Source organism: Taudactylus pleione, unplaced genomic scaffold (genome assembly GCF_031769625.1).
Source record: "Taudactylus pleione unplaced genomic scaffold, aTauple2 ptg000015l, whole genome shotgun sequence".
In the NCBI taxonomy this organism is placed as follows: domain Eukaryota; kingdom Metazoa; phylum Chordata; class Amphibia; order Anura; family Myobatrachidae; genus Taudactylus; species Taudactylus pleione.
Genome location: NW_028284417.1, coordinates 15,940,704 through 15,960,204, shown reverse-complemented (window position 1 = coordinate 15,960,204; position 19,501 = coordinate 15,940,704). Strand labels below are relative to the sequence as shown.

Below are 19,501 nucleotides of genomic sequence, written 5' to 3'. Positions count from 1 at the left end.
GGGAGGATTACTACTGGGGGCAGTTGAAGGGGGAATTACTACAGGGAGCACTAGAAGGGAGGATTACTACTTGGGCACTTGAAGGGGGGATTACTACTGGGGGCACTTGAAGGGGGGATTACTGCTGGGGGCAGTTGAAGGGATTACTACTGGGGGCACTTGAAGGGGGATTAAATTATTAAATTAAATATTATACATTTTGCACTTATTTGGTGTTTTTCATGATGGCATAAGCGCCTTTGCAGTATTCCCCTGTTTAATTCCTGAGTGAGGTCTGACCTGCCTTAACTGTGCGTATGGGTCCGATGGTACTCGATTCTACCGATGTTTTCGCAGTCTTGCTTTCCATTACAGATGTGTGTGTAGGTGAAGTGGGCGTCCTTATGTAGCGCGATCGCTATGGATTAGCATGCTATCACATTTGAACTGTGTGCGTATGCTATATTGCGATCTGTAGTGAATCAGGCCCTAAATTGTTGAGGAATAATCACCATGTGCTAATCTTAACCTCAGGAAAATCGAAGGGTAATGGGTTTCTTAGCAAGTGATTTGGCAAGCAATTGTAGGATCCTACAGAGTGCTCTAGTCAAGGGGCTCAATTCAATTCAGCGCAATGCTGAATAGCCCCGGTGGGGGAGTTCCTGGAGCTATTCAATTCAGCGCGCTGTTTGGTCCGACTAAAGGATTTCTTCTCGCACCCTACTGAGGGTGCGAGAAGAAATCCGACAAAAGTGCCGGCCGTGAGGCTGTTATCCGGCTTAGCGCGGCGCTAGCAGCCTTACCGCCAGCACTTTAGTCAGAGGATGATGGTTCTCGTAACTAAACACCCGGGTTAAGTCTCGAGAACTGTCATTCTCCGACTTAACTGTTGGACCAAACAGCACACTAAATTGAATAGCTTCGGGAGCTCCATCCTAGGGCAATTCAGGATTGCACTGAATTGAATCAAGCCCAAGGTTAAGGAATGTCCAGATAAAACAGATTCACAGAAGGCAGTTGAGCAAATTTGCAGGGTTACTAGTTTATCGCACCTTCTCTAGCTACTACAAAACTAACATGCAATACAAACAGAATTTGGCTGTGGATGAAAAGACTGCACATGTGCCCCTTGCCTCTTCATTTTCTTCTCTGCATATATGTCATGTGACATACATATTATGTAAGCAGGGGAAGTTACAGCTGCCTTTTTTAATATATCAACTACTGCTGAATAATTCTTTCAGTCAAGCTGTAATTTATTTTTAGAAAATGCAAGTCTGTTGTTCTCCACTACAACATATCCTAATATTTATAAACGGTCATGACTGGTTATGTGAGCTTACTGGACAGGCAGAGGCGCTTAGCCTACAGCTACACCTTTAGATACGATACAGTATATATTATAAAAATTAAAACATTAGATCATTCTATAGTAAAGGTTTGTATATTGTCAGATTAAATAGCTCTTTCTCCTTAGTACACTTCCCGTTTGGGTGGTGGTTATCCTTCACTATAATAAATAGATCAGTTAGGAAAATCTAAAATGATAAAGAAAGGGAATGTGCCTAATAGTGTCATATTTAATAGCATAAAAGTGGTAACAGTATAGTATATTTCTGGAGGGTATTTACTAATCCAAAAATCCCTTAACAGATAAGCATCGCTAATTTTTGTTTTTTTGGTACAGACAATATCATATACAGTAAATACTGTTATACCTGTACAATTTTGCAAAGGTGTAGATGTTAACACAATAAATAATAAACCGGTATTAAATTAACTTTTATGTTTGAGAAAACTACATGCCCACATTTATCAGACAAATCTATGTTCCAAATAGCTAATAAGAAACCAAATTATGATTTCAATCTACTTTTTGAAAGTATTGACAGCACATTTGCAGGGCTATGTCTTAATATTTGTTTTTATAATTAAGTTTCTGCAGCCTTAATTTTCTGTGCTTAGGGTGTAAAATCTAAATAATGTAAAACCCATTTTAAGGAAAAATGGGTGAAGAACCAACCCTCCATTTACTTTTCCTCCACACTGAATTAATTGAACTGGAGATTGGTTTGATTTCCCTCTGGTTGTAGCTTTCGTTTCATTTTATATTTCCCTTTGGTTCAGCAGTGTCAATCAAATGTGACCTTTTTTAATGTAACTATATGCACTCAATATGAACTATATTGTGTGCTATAGGCATTTATTTTCTGAAATTGCATTGCAAAAGTAAATGAGCAAAGTACTTATCAACAAGCGTTTGTTAAATGCTCTCTGTTTGTGTCTTTCTATTTTCTTAGGAGCCTTGAAGGAAAACGATTTCCAATTGACATTTCAGTAACTCAGTCGTCCTTACAAATTCAGTCTCCTGATAACTGCGAGAAGCTTCATTTACCACATGAGGTCAAACTAGTTCCTTCCACATGCAGATATGTACAGTACTTCTCTGGTGAAGGATTACATGTGAGATTAAAGGCTGAAGTTGACTGCACTACAGGTACTGGCATAATGGAGCACCTGTAAATGAGTGGGGGAAATGGTGAGAGTAGCAAGTGGGATTACAAAGGTTTGTACCAAAATTGATACCAGATAGTACTGTTTTTAGATTATACATAAAATAATTCCTTGAAAAACTTATTCCTGTATCCGGTAACGAAGTTGCAATCGTTAAATTATAGCACAGCAAAAGAATGACAACTCACACACAAGATGTAATGAAAATTATTTTACTTCGCTTCAGTAGACAAGATAAACATGCAATCACTGTCCACAGCTCTGTAGGGATTCCCAGTCTTCTCCCAAGGTTTAGTATACTGTTTTGTTCCAAGACCTACTGTAGGAGGCAAAATATCTTTCCTAACCTTGTGAAGAAGTTCTGATGGATTTACCCACTCTGCTCTTCCTGATATACCCTGTAACGTATAATAAGAAAAATTATGATCCAATATTATCTTTAGATTGTTTTTGTTTGCAGTAGTACCCTATATCTAAGGCTTACTTTATAAAAGTATACTGCTTATTTATTCTATTACCATTCTTGAGTAGATGCATACAAACTAAAGCACAAAAAAAATCCATTCCCAGCAGCTCTTGATTCCATTAATATGTAGACACTGATGATGTTGGTAGTGTACAAACATGGAAGATGATGCCATCACATCCAAAAGATGAGTTGTGGCGGCTACACCAGGACCGAGCTGGAAACTATGAGTTGGAACTCATGAAATAGCTGCTAGACTGTGCGCTGATACTGTACAGCCATGGCCATAAGTTTTGAGAATGACACAAGTATTGGTTTTCGCACAGTTTGCTGCTTCAGTGTTTTTAGAGCTTTTTGTCGGATGTTACAATAGTATACTGAAGTAAAATTACAAGCATTTCATAAGTGTCAAAGGCTTTTATTGACAATTACATTAAGTTTATGCAAAGAGTCAATATTTGCGGTTTTGACCCTTCTTTTTCAAGACCTATGCAATTCGCCCTGGCATGCTGTCAATCAAATTCTGGGCCACATACCGATTGATGGCCACCCATTCTTGCCTAATCAATGCTGGGAGTTTGTCAGAATCTGGGTTTTTGTTTGTCCACCCACCTCTTGAGGATTGACCACAAGTTCTCAATAGACTTAAGGTCTGAGGAGTTTCTTGGCCATGGACTCAAAATGTTGATGTTTTGTTCCCTGAGCCACTTAGTCATCCCTTTTGCCTTATGGCATGGTGCGCCATCATGCTGGAAAAGGCATTGTTCGTCACCAAACTGTTCTCGGATGGTTGGGAGAAGTTGCTCTTGGAAAAATGTTTTGGTACCATTCTTTATTCATGGCTGTGTTCTTAGGCAAAATTGTGAATGATCCCACTTCCTTGGCTGAGAAGCAACCCCACACATGAATGGTCTCAGGATGCTTTACTGTTGGCATGACACAGGACGAAGACTTTTGGAGGATGGCCTGGTGTCAAGAAGGGAAGCAAAAGAAGCCACTACTCTCCAGGAAAAACATCAGGGACAGGCTGATATTCGGCAAAAGGTACAGGGATTGGACTGCTGAGGGCTGGGGTAAAGTTATTTTCTCTGATGAATCCCCTTTTAGATTTTTTGGGGCATCTGGGAAACTGCTTGTCCGGAGAAGGAAAGATGAGCGCTACCATCAGTCCTGTGTCATGCCAACAGTAAAGCATCCTGAGACCATTCATGTGTCAGGTTGCTTCTCAGCCAAGGGAGTGGGATCACTCTCAATTTTGCCTAAGAACACAGCCATGAATAAAGAATGGCACCAAATTATTCTCCAAGAGCAACTTCTCCCAACCATCCAAGAACAGTTTGGTGACGAACATTGCCTTTTCCGGCATGATGGAGCATCTTGCCATAAGGCAAAAGTGATAACCAAGTGGCTCGGGGAACAAAACATTAAAATTTCGGTCTATGGCCAGGAAACTCCCCAAACCGTAATCCAATGAGAACTTGTGGTCAATCCTCAAGAGGCGGGAGGACAAACATAAACCCCCGAATTCTGACAATCTCCAAGCATTGATTAGGCAAGAATGGGTGGACATCAGTCAGTATGTGGCTCAGCATGCCGGGGCGAATTGCAGAGGTCTTGAAAAAGAAGGGTCAAAACTGCAAATATTGACTCTTTGCATAAACTTAATGTAATTGTCAATAAAAGCCTTTGACACTTATGAAACGCTCATTAATTTTACTTCAGTATACCATAGTAACATTTGACAAAAAGGTCTAAAAACGCTGAAGCCGCAAACTTTGTGAAAACCAATACTTGTGTCATTCTCAAAACTTTTGGCCATGGCTGTAGTATGAGGGAAACCTCAGTGACTGAGGATCTGTGCTGGAAGGAGTGGACCAAAGCTGGTGTAGTCCCAGCTTTGGCAAGTTTTACCGGCTTCAGGAGCTCTAACTAATCAGTATGGGACGAGATGCACATGTGTGGACGTGCTTGCAGGAATAGATGTCGGCTGACGCATTTATCCGACTTATCAGAATGGTTGTTTAATCAGAGATATTGAACACTGTTGCTAAGGATACTGTTTATGTAGGAAAGTGTAGCCAATCATTGCCTTTGATTTGCGGAGCTGGCTAACATTGATATAGTACACGTGCGTAAAATGGACTTAAAACCATTGAATATCAAAATGATAATAAATAACATAAGTATTGGACATTGGCTACAGACAGGCATCTCATGAATTATAAGGAATGTACATGGAATAATAAATAACCTGTATATAAAAATAGATGCATTGAATAAACTATACAATCAGATAATACATCTAGAGTAATCAATTGGATATACAATAAATTGGATATTTATAAATTGGAAGTTATAGTAATAAGGGAGAATCCTAAAAACCTAAATTTTATTTAAACCAGTCCTGGTGGCTCTCTCCACTTCTCCCTGATCCAGTGGCCCTGACCCCTCATTGTGACATCATGACGACACATGCTCAGGGGCTGGGGTTGACACAGGGCACACTACAGCCCTATCAAAGACTTACTAACATTTATCATCTATATATTACCACTTTTATACCGAAATTCAGTGTCTGACCCGGAGGTTTTAACAGGGTTCCAATCCAGATCAGACCTGGAATTTCTTACCGGAGCCAGGTCTGCAGAGACCCGGCTTTTCTGGCGCTAAAGTGGACGCTTGGAGATGACGTCATCTCCAAGCGCCACTGAAGCCGGCCAATCAGCAGGCATGCAGCACGATCCAGGTCACCCTGACCCGGATCGCGCCGTTTACACTGCAGGGTTACACGGGTTATTCCCGTGTTAAACCCTGCAAATTACCTGGGTTGGATTGCCGGGTAACTCGACCCGGCAATCCAGCCCTTTCCCCTTTTATACCAAGGAGCTACCCGGGTTAACCCTGCAATAACCCGGTTTTAGTGCTGGTGTAAAAAGGGTATGAGCTTCAGATCCACCCTAATCTATTATTTGTCACCAAGGCAAAAAAAAATAATGAGATTTGTTTGACTCCTCCAGTAAATCCATTCTGTTTGTCATAGTTTAAGCTATTGTATAATTTCTTCTTTCGGCAGCATTTCCTTTAGTCTCTCAGCTACTGTTGTCTGGATCATTGCTCTGTAGTCGTCGGCTTCTTCTCTACTTCCACTTCTGTGTAGCATGACTATGCTTGTTATATTCCAAACCTCTGGGGATAATCATGTAATTTTAGTAATCTCGAATGTATGTCAGTGACATGTTTACATTCTGTCAGGATACTGTCCTCTGTAGATATATCAATATCTACCATGCATAAATATGTCTGCTACTTGATTAAGGTCCCTTTCCTCTTCCTCCTACTGTAGCTACTGAACAAAAGGGTCAGATTTGCGGATGTGTCTTTAAGTTTGCACTGCGCATGCTCCTGAGCTGGGCGTTCCCAACTAAGCATGATCCAATCTGGCTGGGTGGTAAAGTGGTGATCGCATGCAGGCTCGGTTCAGAGAATTGTTGGTTATGAAGAGTTGTGCACATGCCTAATTACCTGTGTTTTCAGACCTATATATAAGGATAGAGCTGGTGCAAGTGTGAACTGATGATTACAACAAATAGGTACAGATAGGGCCTGAGATGTGTACAACTCTAAATACTCGTATATGCATTTAGTTCTTTGATCGCAATAATGCCGTTAGGTCTGTCTTGTGTTCACTTCTGTACCAGCCCAGAACTGTGTCATTTTCTCTGTATTCTCTCTTGTGCACTCATGACCTATTATTTGGCGCCCTTTTGAGAGCGTTTTTGACTTTTTTTTTTCGTTTTTGTTAATGACACCTGACACGAAGGTTTGCTGCTTTTAAAACAGTTTCATTTTTCCCAATATTCATGCTTTCATAACCCTCCACTCTAACCTATAATCACTTCTACATTTTCCCATGCATACTTACCTCTGTTACCATTTGTAGGGATGGCTTCTATGCAAGTGGGTTCCGACCACTGCAAGGAACTTGGGATGCTCCTATTCTGATTGAACCTACAGCAGACCCACTTCAAGCAGTCTGAAATCTCCTGTACTTACTCCTTTTCTTTTCATTAATGATGTGATAGAACTGAAGAATCATAACCTATCTCCCGGTCATGACTCTGTAATAGTCAGAATCCTTATCATTATTGCCACTCGTTCTGGTTTCTTTTCCCTAAGTTACAAACTTTTGTATCCATTGCCTGAACATTTCTATTACTGTTTTTCTTAATAGTTTCTATTGTCCTTTTCTGCTTTATTAAATAGTTTTTATATTATCTGATCTAGAGAAATGCTCTATTAATACCTTATTCGGTGGGGACAGTTTGATTTTTCCTGACTTATTAATTTTACTGAACTGTGCACCTAATTTTATGGCTTTGGTACAAATTTGGTGCAGGCAATCTTTTGTATAGATCCATATCTGACCAAGTATTATGCCTGTGTCCAACAAACCCAAATCCTCGCTCCTTAATCCAACTATTCATCCACTCATTAAATGCTCTAAGAATCCTGCTTTCACTCCCATATGCAAGACACTCGAGTTTTCTGCACGTCTAAGAGCAGTAACTATCTCCCTGAATATCTTCTGTACTTCCCTTCCATAATGACTTTCCATGACCACCTTACCTCATCCTTCTGTTTTGCTGCTTGAGCAATGTTTAGATTGTGTCCTTTAGCTGCAGCCCTTGGAAGGAATATGTTTTCCTTCTTCCTTTCACTACCTACTTCTAAATCCATGTCCCTTACAAAGGAGTCCACCATAAGGGGTTTCCTACTTTCTCATCATCATGATTTGTATGGCACCAAAGATTCCGGACCGCCTTACACAAGAGTACTTTACTGACATTCCCTATTCTTTCCTGTGTCTTTATATACGTATTCCTCAGTTTAACCTCTCCTTGTATTGTGGGGACCTCTGAGACCTGGCCTCAAAGTTATAGTTATCATACATATCTCAGACTGTAGTTTAGCTATGAGAGAATTGCTTATAGATTGAACTTTGAGTTTCCAAATTGTCCTCCGTAAAACAGCTGCATTATACCCACTGCACTACATCAAACACTGTATCAGATGTTGACAGTAAATGACAATGCTTGTGTAACAGTTGCTACACAGTTCTAACTCCTCGGGTTCTGTTTCCAACTCGCACAACACTTGAGGATTCAAGCCGCGCTTTAGCTGATACAGAAATACTGATTTATTGAGCAGGGACATACAGAGGTTTGCCTGCTATGATCGGGTGTTCAGCTGAAGAAAACATTTGTGTATATTTTGCACTGTATAATCCTATAATGTTGTTTTGTAGGAGATACATTTTTATATAATATTCTGTACTAAACCCACAGACACTTTGTGTATCCAATAAACCTTCCTATAAGCTTTATGCTTATCGCTGTTATGTATTTAATTGTTGGAGTATTTCATTTTTGCTGTCTGAAGTAATGTCATGCAGTAGTTATACTGTATATCCACATGCTTTTCTGTACTATAGGTGTTGTTTTTCAGCTTTTCAGGTCAGCCAATGCTATAAAGCTAGACTTGTTTATAACTAAAATAAAGAAGCTTTTTTTAAAAAATTTTACCAGAGTGGTGATCTGTGATGTTGGCACCCTTTTAAAACTAGTTCTCTGGCTGTAATAAACTGGCTGCAGAACAACTAAACCCAATCATTCCTATTTTAATTAAAGAATTGTAAAGGTAATATACCAGTGGTTTGCTAAATAATTCAACCACATAAATTGTTCAGATTTGCCTATACAGATAGTATTTTTAGTGTGAATCTGTAAGATCTTATAGTAAAAGTTAAACTTTTCAAATTCATAATTCATTGTCTAAATGTTTTTTTAATTTGAAAAATAAGAACTGAAAAAAATCTGCTTGCATACGTATTCAACCCCTGTACTATGGAAGCTCCATGTTTACACAGATGAAAGCTATTGCCCTGACAATTGGCTTTCAATTAGTCTCTACCTGTGTATCATTAAAAAAAAGATCAAGTCTTATGGATAAAGACCCCATATTTCAAATAACATTGGTCATACTGTGAATCTCAATGAAAGTTGCGAAACTAAGACCAGAGAGCATTCTGTGAAACCCCTGGACCTAGAAAGATTAAAATCGGGAAGTATATTCCTTCCATGATGTAGGTGCCCACTAAGAAGGGATTTTTTGAAATTCGTTTCCTAAGGATCACCTCCTTAGGTGTCGATTGTAAAAAAAATCCCTGCTTAGTGGGCTAAAGGGCTAAAATGTTTCTTCCCCCTGTGCATGTCCTGCCTTACTGTCTCATGGTGGCTGCAGCACAGTTCTTTACACACCAGCTGTCATCCCAAGTGCTGCCAAACATCACTGGCAGTTGGTGTGGCTCCCTTAATTGAATACTGAGGGAATGGAATGTCCTACTACATAGGTGAGAGAGGCAAATGTGTTACAACAGCAGTGAGAGAGGAAGTTGTTACTTTAGAGGTGAGGGAAGGGATTGTGTTACTACACAGGTATGGGAGGGGAATGTCTTACTACATCGGTATGGGAGGGGAATGTGTTATTACATAGGTAAGTGAGGGGAATATTACAATACGGGTGAGGGATGGGAATGTTTTACTATAGGTGTGAGAGAGGGTAATGTGCCTCTACAGGTGTGAGGGAAGGTTTGTATTTCTACACAGGTGAAGGAGGGGAATGTCGAATGTGTTACAACACGGGCGAGGGAGCGAACTTTGTTACTACAGAGGTGAGCAAGAATAATATGTTACCATAGAGGTGAGGGAGTGGAATGTATTAGTACACAGTGTATGTATTAGTCCCCTCCCTCACTGCTATCTTACTATAGCAGTGAGGGAGGGGATGCATTAATATAGAGGTGAAGGAGTGGTGAGATGGAAATAGAAACAGTAAAGGTCTACCCGAGTGAAACCGGGTACATCAGCTAGTTAAAGATAATGTTATAGTCAGACATACATAAGATAGTAAAAGGCTACATAATAGTCTACAGGCATATAATTGAGTTAAAAGAAAAAATTACTTTCAGAGCCTAGTAGATTGCAATGCAAATTACTGTCTGGAACAATTTGTGTAAGTGTAATTTTTAATACAGACAATTCTGTTGACTTTTCAGGGGGTTGAATACTTTTGCAAGCCGCTATACATTGTTCAGGCTTAAGCTGGGGTACACACTATACGATAAATCGTATGATTTATCATTCCATCGTGGATCGGAACGATATATATCGTACACACATTGTTTAGTGTGTACATCCGATCTGTTGCTAACGATGGTCATTCATTGGTTCATTACATCTGCTCTTCACTTGGGATGATGCAATGAACGACACGGCTCTGTTCTGTTACATGCAGCTTGTAACGTCATTGTACACTGAATCTTGCAGTGTGTACTGTATACGCAATATATTGTTGCAACGCATCATCGCTGGCTTCACACATCGTATAGTGGGTCTGATTCAGAGATGTACGACCCAATTTGCAGCCCTCCATCTGAGAGTTTGCTCGCAGTGCCTCCCAGCCACAGACTGATGCGCTTGGGAGGCAGAGCGAGGAGTTTCTGGTCAGCGCTCCGCCTTGTTTTCTGGGAAGGAAGAGGCCAGGGTCTGCATCGGTGGACGCAGATTTCCTAGCTTAGCAAGCTGCCAGATCCCCAGGCTGTGTAAGTTTCATCTTCAACCGATGGTTCGCGATGGTGATCCCAGGCTGGTCGCGAAGCTGGGATTGCAGAAGCAGCAAGGAGGTGTCTGTTTCCTACAGACAACTCCTGCTACATTTGCATTTTAGATGGACTTACTTGCACAGCCGCTTGTGTGCAGCTCTGCAAATCCATCCATCTCTGAATGAGGCCCAGTGTATACCCAACTTTACTCTAACTTTTCACTGCCAGTTTTGTAAAAAGTGTGAAGGAATTATGTCTCTTCCAGAAATGGCTGAAGCCACATAACATAGACCTTAGACAGGGGAAAATAGAGCCAATATGCAGTATAATAAAAAGCTCAAGTGAAAATGCAAAGCATTTTAGTTTTGCTTACTGTTAAAGCACATGCAAGGTGTGTAAATCCACTAATCTGTACAGAATATTTATATGTATTTATGACAGTAACTAATTTTGACCTAATCAGAAATGGTTGTTTTTACCAAAACAAATGTTGCGGAGAATGCTGTTAAAGTTTGAATAGTTGCAGTGAGCGCAAATACGCGCTATAGCGTCCACAGGTGTTGAGGGACAAGCTGTGGCTGCAGCTCATGCTGGATGAGATGGCTCTGGTACAACGACTGGCGTCTCCTAGCAGGAAGGAGATAACTGCTAACCCTAGCACAGCCTGCTCCTAACCAGTACTGCCACAGCTGCTATCCAGGGATGCCGAAAGGGGAGGAGTGGGTGCTAATTACCTAGACCTGTGCTTGCTGGAGGGGCCAGGCGGGGGGCCAGCTCCGACACCACCCGCTCCCTCCCTCTTACCTGTCAACTGAGCAGCCCAGGACATGCCCCCAGCAATGCCATAGCTGCCACCTGACTTCACCCCCAGCACTCTCCCAACTGTTGCCTGTTCTCACACCCCTCTCTGCCCCAGCACTGTACCTGTTAGCTATGTGAGATCAAGGCAATGTATTTATAAGCATTATCTGTACTGAAAATATGAGTGTGTGTTCCCGTTGGAACGAGATAAGGTTCTTGGATACAGAAGGTTAATTAAGCCACACAAACCAGTATCTTGAAAAAAGATATAATTTATTACAACAGATAACAAGATATGGAAGAATAATAGTTACTTAGCTTCGGAAAATAAGATGGTTACACGATCCAGGAGCCTCCTCTCAGAATAGAGCTGGAACGAACAATATCCTGGCCACCAGCTGTAGTCTCTGGTCCAGGCATAGGGCAGGCCACTGGAAGCTTCTTTGTTCTTCGTTTATATAGTATCCTACTTGCATACCCATCTAACTCTTACTAATATGGGCATAAACCTACTTCAAACTACTTTATTGGTTAACTACTGATAAGGACTTCTAAAACTTAATGCAAGCGTACATCGCAGTAGACAACGCCTAAAGGATTTATGGCCTGTCTGCTTCCACATTCCTGTACCATTTCATGCCTGATACCACTTCATGTCTGATACACACATAAGAACCATGAATAGAAATTGCTGTCAGTAGCCATTTTGCTATCCCAATACAATCCACCCTTGGGCTTATGGTGTGGAAGACATGTATATCATGTTCTCATAGGAATCTTTCCTCCTAATCGGCATCAATTTAACAGAATCCAGCATATTACAACATTTCCCTACACAAAGAAATAATACCTTGATCCCAAGATACATACATATTATGATCATAATTCCATAAATAAGCATATGCAGTAAACCAGTGAACCAACCCCCTTTCTACTTCAGGGTCCATAGGGTATCCACAGGATACCTTGGGGGGGTATAGGTGTGACGTCAGTCGCTGGGCACCATAGAGTTAAGCTTTTCAGCCTCCCAGGATGCACTAGGGTCCCCCTCCTATACCCCGCCCCCGAGCCAAGGCACCTCAGTTTAGTTTGGTGCCCGGCCGGCGTCGGGTGCACCTGTCGGAGTGGGGGCTAGAAGAGCCCCTGAAGCTTTCTTCAGTGCAGCTGTGGCTGCACATCTGGATGTACAGCATGGACAGTCAGTCCTGATGTCCATGCTGTCTTCCCTACACCCCCGCCGGTACCAGAACGCCGGTACCGATCCGGGGATGCTGGTGAGCATCTGGGGTCACAGCTAGCGGTGACCCCAGATGTTCCGGACCATGGCCGGATCCAAGGGGGACAAAGGTAAGCAGCGGCGTCCCGCGGTGGGTCCCCGCTGGTCACATGGTCCTAAGTCCCCAGGCAGGGGGCTCCCTGGGGACTGGCTGCAGCGTGGAGCCAGGCGACCAACCTGCGCTTTCCACTTCCCCCTGGGACAGCGGACCGCAGCAGAGCGGTAGCGCTGCGGCGTCCCAGGGGTTAAATGCATGCCAGGGGAGCGCGCCTTCTCCCTGTCTCGCAGCCGGCGCCTCCCTCCGCTGCACACAGCCCTCTCTGCATGCTGCCGACTGGTTCTGTGGCAGCGCTCCTCCCCCAGGCCAGCCTCCTCTCTGCTCCTCGGCGGCCATCTTCTCCAGAACGCATGGTGAACGCTGCTGGTAGCGCTGGACGGAAGCATCGTGGTCTGGGTCCCCCCGCATACCTCTCCTCCGCTGTGGCTCAGGTCTGTGTATGCAGCGCTGTGTCCTACCAGGCCCTGTGTCTGTGTAGTTGAGTGATCAGCGCTGTTAGTGCAGGAATTGTTATTTCTCTGCATTGTATGTGACTGTGCTAGCGCTGCCTGTAACTTTTCTTCTCTAAACTGTCAGCTTTATTACTGTCCCTGTTCTTTCTGCTAAAGCCCTTGCGGTGCGGTGCTGCAGGGTGGTCTCTCGCCTATTTAATACTTAATTGGTGAGAGAGGTCACATACGTGGTGCCATCATGTCTGAAAGTGATTTTCCCCTCCGGCTACAGTGTACCACGTGCAAAGTACCGTTAGCGGAGGGGGAGGGTAGCGCGGAAGGCCTTTGCCGGCAGTGTTTGTCCATGGCGCGGCCTATTACGGTTACAGCACCGGTACAGGAGCCGCCCTGGGCTTGTTTCGCTCAGGCGTTAACAGCTTTAGTGGGCCAGTTAGCTCCGCAGCCCGCGTTTACTCCGATGGGTTTGTCCCAGCAGTCTGTGGTGTCGTCACCCATGCAGGGGTTCCCACGACAATTGGTGGTACCCCACAGTCTCCCTATTTCCCCGCTCCCGGGTTCTCAGGAGCCAGCGTGGGTTAACTCCCTGACGAGTTCTGTACAGCACTTGTCGGATGTGTTGCAAGGGGAGTCTGTGATGCGGCCTCATAAAAGGCCGGTGGCGTCTCTGTCCGCTCCTTAGGATGACGAAGGGACGTCTGATGATGGGGAGATTCTGGATCCTTACGATCAGGAACCTCTCCATACTAAGGACGCTGATGCTAAGTCCAAAGTATATATTCCTGGACTTATTCGGACGGTCCACACAGCCTTGGTGATTGAGGACGAAGTTCCCCCAGCGGCTAAATCTAAGTATGCCTTTTTCAAAGATGTGAAGGGCGATGCCACAGTCTTTCCTCTTTCGGGTCAGTTGGTGGACCATTTAGAGGAGGCGTGGAAACAACCTGGCAAAAGATACCAGCCGCAGAGACGCCTGGCGGTGGCTTATCCGTTCGCGGATAATTATTTTGCTAAGTGGGAATCCCCTCCACAGGTGGATTCTCACGTGACCCGTCTTGTCCGTAGTGCCACATTGCCGATGCCATCCATGTCCTCCCTTAAGGATGCTACGGACCGCAAGGTAGAAATCTGCCTGAAGTCCGCTTATTCCCTTGCAGGGGGGGCAGCACAGCCGGCTATGGCCATTTGCTGGGTTGCCAGAGCGATGGAGCGCTGGGCGGATTCGTTAGAGGCTTCTTTTGAATCCGACTGAACAGGCGGAGTTGATTGGCAATCTCCGTGATTCGGCCACCTACATCAACGAGGCGGCTCTAGACATTAGTACTCTGGTGTCTAGAATTTCTTCAGCAGCGGTAGCTGCTCGTCGCACCTTGTGGCTGCGATCCTGGAAGGCGGACGCAGATTCCAAGAAAGGTCTGGAAGCGTTGCAGTTTACCGGAGAAGTTCTCTTCGGTCCGGATCTGGATAAGATTGTGGCCACGCTGGCGGCAGCCAAATCTGCTTGTCTCCCGTCGGCCACTGCTCCTTCTGGTTCTGGACCATCGTCCTTTCGGTCATCTAGGGCCCAGGGCAGGCCCAAACCACAGTCGTTTCCTCGACAGGCTGGCCCTAAGAAATCGGTCAAGCCCCGGAAGCAGGCATGGAGTACCAGACGTCCGGCCCCCAAGCCAGATGACAAGCCTGCGTGGGTTCTGGAGGTGGTTTCCCACGGATACGCCCTTTCCTTCCGGCACAGACCCCCGGCTCGCTTCTTCACCACGAGTCTACCATCAGACCGGAACAAGGCTACGGAGCTGCGGAAGGTATTGCACACTATGCTCTAGGCTGGAGTTATAGTGCCTGTTCCATTCTCCCAGAGGGGCCAGAGTTTCTATTCAAATCTATTTTTGGTACAGAAACCCAATGGGTCATATCGTCCGATTCTCAACCTCAAAGCACTCAACAAGTCTTTGCGGGTCCCGAAGTTTCGGATGGAGACCCTACGGTCCATCATTCTGGCGCTGGAACCTGGGGACTACATGGTGTCATTGGACATACAGGACGCTTACCTGCATGTCCCTATTCTTTTGCGCCATCAACAGTTCCTCAGGTTTGCAATCCGCAGCGACCACTTCCAGTTTCAGGCGTTACCTTTTGGCCTGGCAACAGCACCACGTGTTTTCACCAAGGTGATGGCGGTCATGGCGGCTTCTCTGCGGCTGCAGGGAGTCCGCATGTTGCCGTATTTGGACGACCTGTTATTGGTGGCAGGATCTCCAGAGCTCCTGTTACGCCACTTGGACCTGACCATTGCACTGCTGCAACGGCACGGCTGGCTAATCAACTGGCAGAAGTCCACTCTAATCCCGTCTCGGAGGATTCTGCATCTTGGAGCCTTATTGGACTCGGGACAGCAAAGGATCTTCGTGACGGAGGACAAGATCTCTGCTTTACAGTCAAGGGTGCGCAGTTGTCTGCACAGCCGCCGGGTGTCCTTACACTCGGCGATGAGGTTACTGGGCTCCATGGTGTCGGTGTTCGACATGGTGGAATACGCCCAGTTTCACTCCAGACCTCTGCAGCACCTGATCCTGTCCAAGTGGAACGGGCTTCCTCAGTCTCTGAAGTCCCAGACGATTGTGCTCACCCCGGAGGTTCGCCTGTCCCTTGCGTGGTGGTTACAGACGACCCACCTCAACAAGGGACGTCCGTTCTGGGTTCCAAATTGGGTCCTGTTGACAACGGACGCCAGTCTTCGGGGCTGGGGAGCAGTTTCGGGTCCACACTTGTTCCAGGGCAGGTGGACGCCGACAGAAGCGGAGCTTCCAATAAATATCTTGGAACTCCGTGCGGTCTTCAATGCTCTCCTGCAGGCACAGCGGTTTCTCCAGGGTCACCCGGTGCAGGTCCAGTCGGACAACGCTACCACCGTGGCCTACATAAACAGGCAAGGAGGAACTCGCAGTCGGGCGGCTCTCGTAGAGGTCTCTCGGATCCTGGTTTGGGCGGAGCGCAATCTTCCGGCCATATCAGCGGTCTTCATCCCGGGAGTGCTAAATTGGGAGGCGGACTTTCTAAGTCGCCAGGACGTTCATCCAGGGGAATGGTCCCTGCACCCGGACGTTTTTCAACTACTGGTGGACAGGTGGGGTCTTCCAGAAATCGACCTCATGGCGTCCCGGCACAACAACAAGTTGCCGGTGTACGGGTCTCGCACAAGAGACGAAGGGGCGTCTCTGGTGGATGCTCTGTCTGTCCGGTGGACGTTCCGGTTCGCATACCTGTTCCCTCCGGTCTCCCTTCTTCCACGGGTAATCCGGAAATTCAAACAGGAAGGAGGGACGCTCCTGTTGATAGCTCCCGCTTGGCCCAGACGGCACTGGTTCTCAGACCTTCAGGGTCTGTCCGTGGACAGTCCTCTGCGGTTAACGCTACGACCGGACCTTCTGTCTCAGGGTCCTTGCCTTCACCCGGACCTGACTCGGCTGTCTTTGACGGCGTGGCTGTTGAGACGGCCATGCTAAGGTCCCGGGGGTTTTCCAGCTCTGTGGTGCGTACCATGTTACGAGCTCGGAAACCGTCTTCCGAGAGGATATACCATCGCGTGTGGCATACGTTCATCCAGTGGTGTCGACCGAGAGGTTATGCACCGCGGGAGTTTCGTCTGTCTCGGATTCTCGCCTTCCTGCAAGCGGGACTAGATCATGGGCTTCGCCTTGCTTCTTTGGAGGTACAGGTTTCGGCCCTATCTGTCTGGTTTCACCGTAGGATTGCTACAATCCCGGATGTGCGCACCTTTATGCTAGGTGTTCTCCGTATTCAGCCGCCCTTTGTTCCACCTGTGGCGCCTTGGGATTTGGCTGTGGTCCTGAGGGCTCTCCAAGGACCGCCGTTTGAACCACTGGGCTCAGTGGATATTAAATGGCTAACAGCTAAGACTGTTTTCCTTCTGGCCATTGCTTCGGCCAGACGTGTTTCTGAGTTAGGGGCTCTTTCTTGTAGACCCCCTTTCTTGGTTTTTCATGGGAACAGGGCAGTGCTCCGCACTCGGCCCGAGTTTCTTCCCAAAGTTGTTTCCCAGTTTCATGTTAACGAGGAAATAGTTGTTCCGGCCTTTAACTCACCGGGTCTTTCCGTGGGTGAGGCCTCTTTGGATGTTGTGCGGGCCTTAAGGACTTATGTTGACCGCACTTCTTCGTTTAGGAAGTCTGACGCTTTGTTTGTCCTCTATGGCTTCGTAAAAAGGGTTGGCCTGCTTCAAAGCAAACTTTGGCAGCCTGGATCCGTATGGCTATTTCTGAAGCTTATCTTCATGAAGGCCTACCGGTTCCACCTTCTCTGAAGGCTCATTCCACTAGGTCTGTGTGTCCTTCGTGGGCAGCTCGACGTGGTGCCTCGGCAGTTCAGATCTGCAAGGCTGCTACGTGGTCCTCTGTCCATACCTTCGTGAGGTATTACAGGTTTGACACCTTCGCCTCTCAGGATGCTTCCTTCGGGCGGCGGATTCTCCTTTCTGCACAGGAGCGTCCCCACCCTTAAAGGATACTGCTTTGGGACATCCACAAGGTATCCTGTGGATGCCCTATGGACCCTGAAGTAGAAAATATGAGATATGGTAAGAACTTACCCTTGTTATCTCTATTTCTACGAAGTCCATAGGGTTCCACAGGACTCCCGCCCTGTCGCACCTGTGCTGCAGATGGGTTTTGCTCTGGTCACCGGTTTTCCGTCTCCCTCTGGTGAGAATGTGATTCTTGTATGTGTCCAGATCTTTTTTCTCTCTCTTCCTTCTCCTCCTCCGGCCTATGGCTTGATAACTAACTGAGGTGCCTTGGCTCGGGGGCGGGGTATAGGAGGGGGACCCTAGTGCATCCTGGGAGGCTGAAAAGCTTAACTCTATGGTGCCCAGCGACTGACGTCACACCTATACCCCCAAGGTATCCTGTGGAACCCTATGGACTTCGTAGAAATAGAGATAACAAGGGTAAGTTCTTACCATATCTCATATTATTTCTGAACAGGGTTGAACCACTGTAACCAACTTTGCTCATAATACTGTTTTAAAGGCCGCACTGCTCTCTTGGTTAACAAATGATGTGGAATCTGCTTGGTATAACTTGATTCCCATCTGTAAAGAATGTGGTGGGGATCAAATTTCCCAATGTACAATTACCAAATCCCCCATAGGACAACCATTTGTAGGCCTTTATCCCACAAAGGTAATACACATCATCTGGAAGACTATGTGGAATATTAGCCAACACAGTGTATACAATGGCCAAAAGATCTCTGCTCTTATCAGATTCAAGTGTTAATTGCATCATGTCTGGGGTATCACTACAATTACGTGTAATGTATAACAGAGCCCGCCATTCCCTGGCAACATCAACCAATTGAGCTCCTACATCCCATATTTAAAATATCTTCCTATCCACCATGCACTCAAACTTAAACAATCCCCTTTTATATGTGAATACTCTAATAAAACAGTGAATAATACATATAAGTAACTGATATATTTGATATAATTATAAGAAAAGTAATATCAGTAAAGTTCAGTTCAGTTCAATCTTGAAAAAGTCTTCAGAATATTGTTGACTGTGGATCTAAGCAATATAAGGCACAAGTTCAGTTTTGTAGAATACACACAGATGTATGTAATGGCTGTGCCATCAGATCTTGTAACTGTTGTCCTCCTGGACTCTCTCTTCTGTATAAGAAATCACTCTCAGGCCATCGCCATCTTAGACACATCTCCAGCGACGTTCTCTCACCTCCTGCTCCAACAATCAGCCTGTTGGCTTAAACAAAGAAACCGTGTGAGATAAACCATAACAACCAGTGATGGCGCAGAGCGAAACAAATTGTGGGTCCCAGGGACCCCCCACTTTAAAAAATTGGGGTCCTATTTCACAGTTTCTGAGTCCCATCACATCTTATAGGGGGTGAGGGCAGGCAACAGTTTGGACAGTGCTGGGGGCATGTTGCAGTTGGTGTAGAGGGGCTTGAGGGCAAAAAGCAGTTGGGGTAGAGCTGGAGGTATAGGCAGGGAAAAGTTGGGGTAGAGCGAAGTAAGGGCAGGCAGTGCCACCGGTAGGGAGGGATAAGCGCAGACAGCAGTTGTGACAGTGCTAGGGGGCAAGTGTAGAAAGAAGCTTGTGTAGTACTGGTGGGAAAGTATGGAGTAAGGGTAGATAGCAGTTAGGGTGTATCTAAGTATAGAGCGTGTTTTGCTATCACTGCTTATATTATGTAGTTAAATTTTACTTTCTAGTTTCACATTTCTGCTAAATTATATAAGTTTACTTATAAGGCAAAT

General features: G+C 45.3%; 1 protein-coding gene across 2 annotated transcripts in view; it reads left to right on the top strand.

Moving 5' to 3' along the window:
* The window catches only part of UBE3D (ubiquitin protein ligase E3D), a 274,128-nt gene that overhangs the window by 29,422 nt on the left and 225,205 nt on the right, over window positions 1-19,501 (top strand). For both annotated transcript variants that reach the window (XM_088471808.1, XM_088471802.1), the window contains exon 2: window positions 2,280-2,476. In XM_088471808.1, the coding sequence (XP_088327934.1) occupies window positions 2,280-2,476 (197 nt within the window). The remainder of the gene's footprint in view (window positions 1-2,279; window positions 2,477-19,501) is intronic.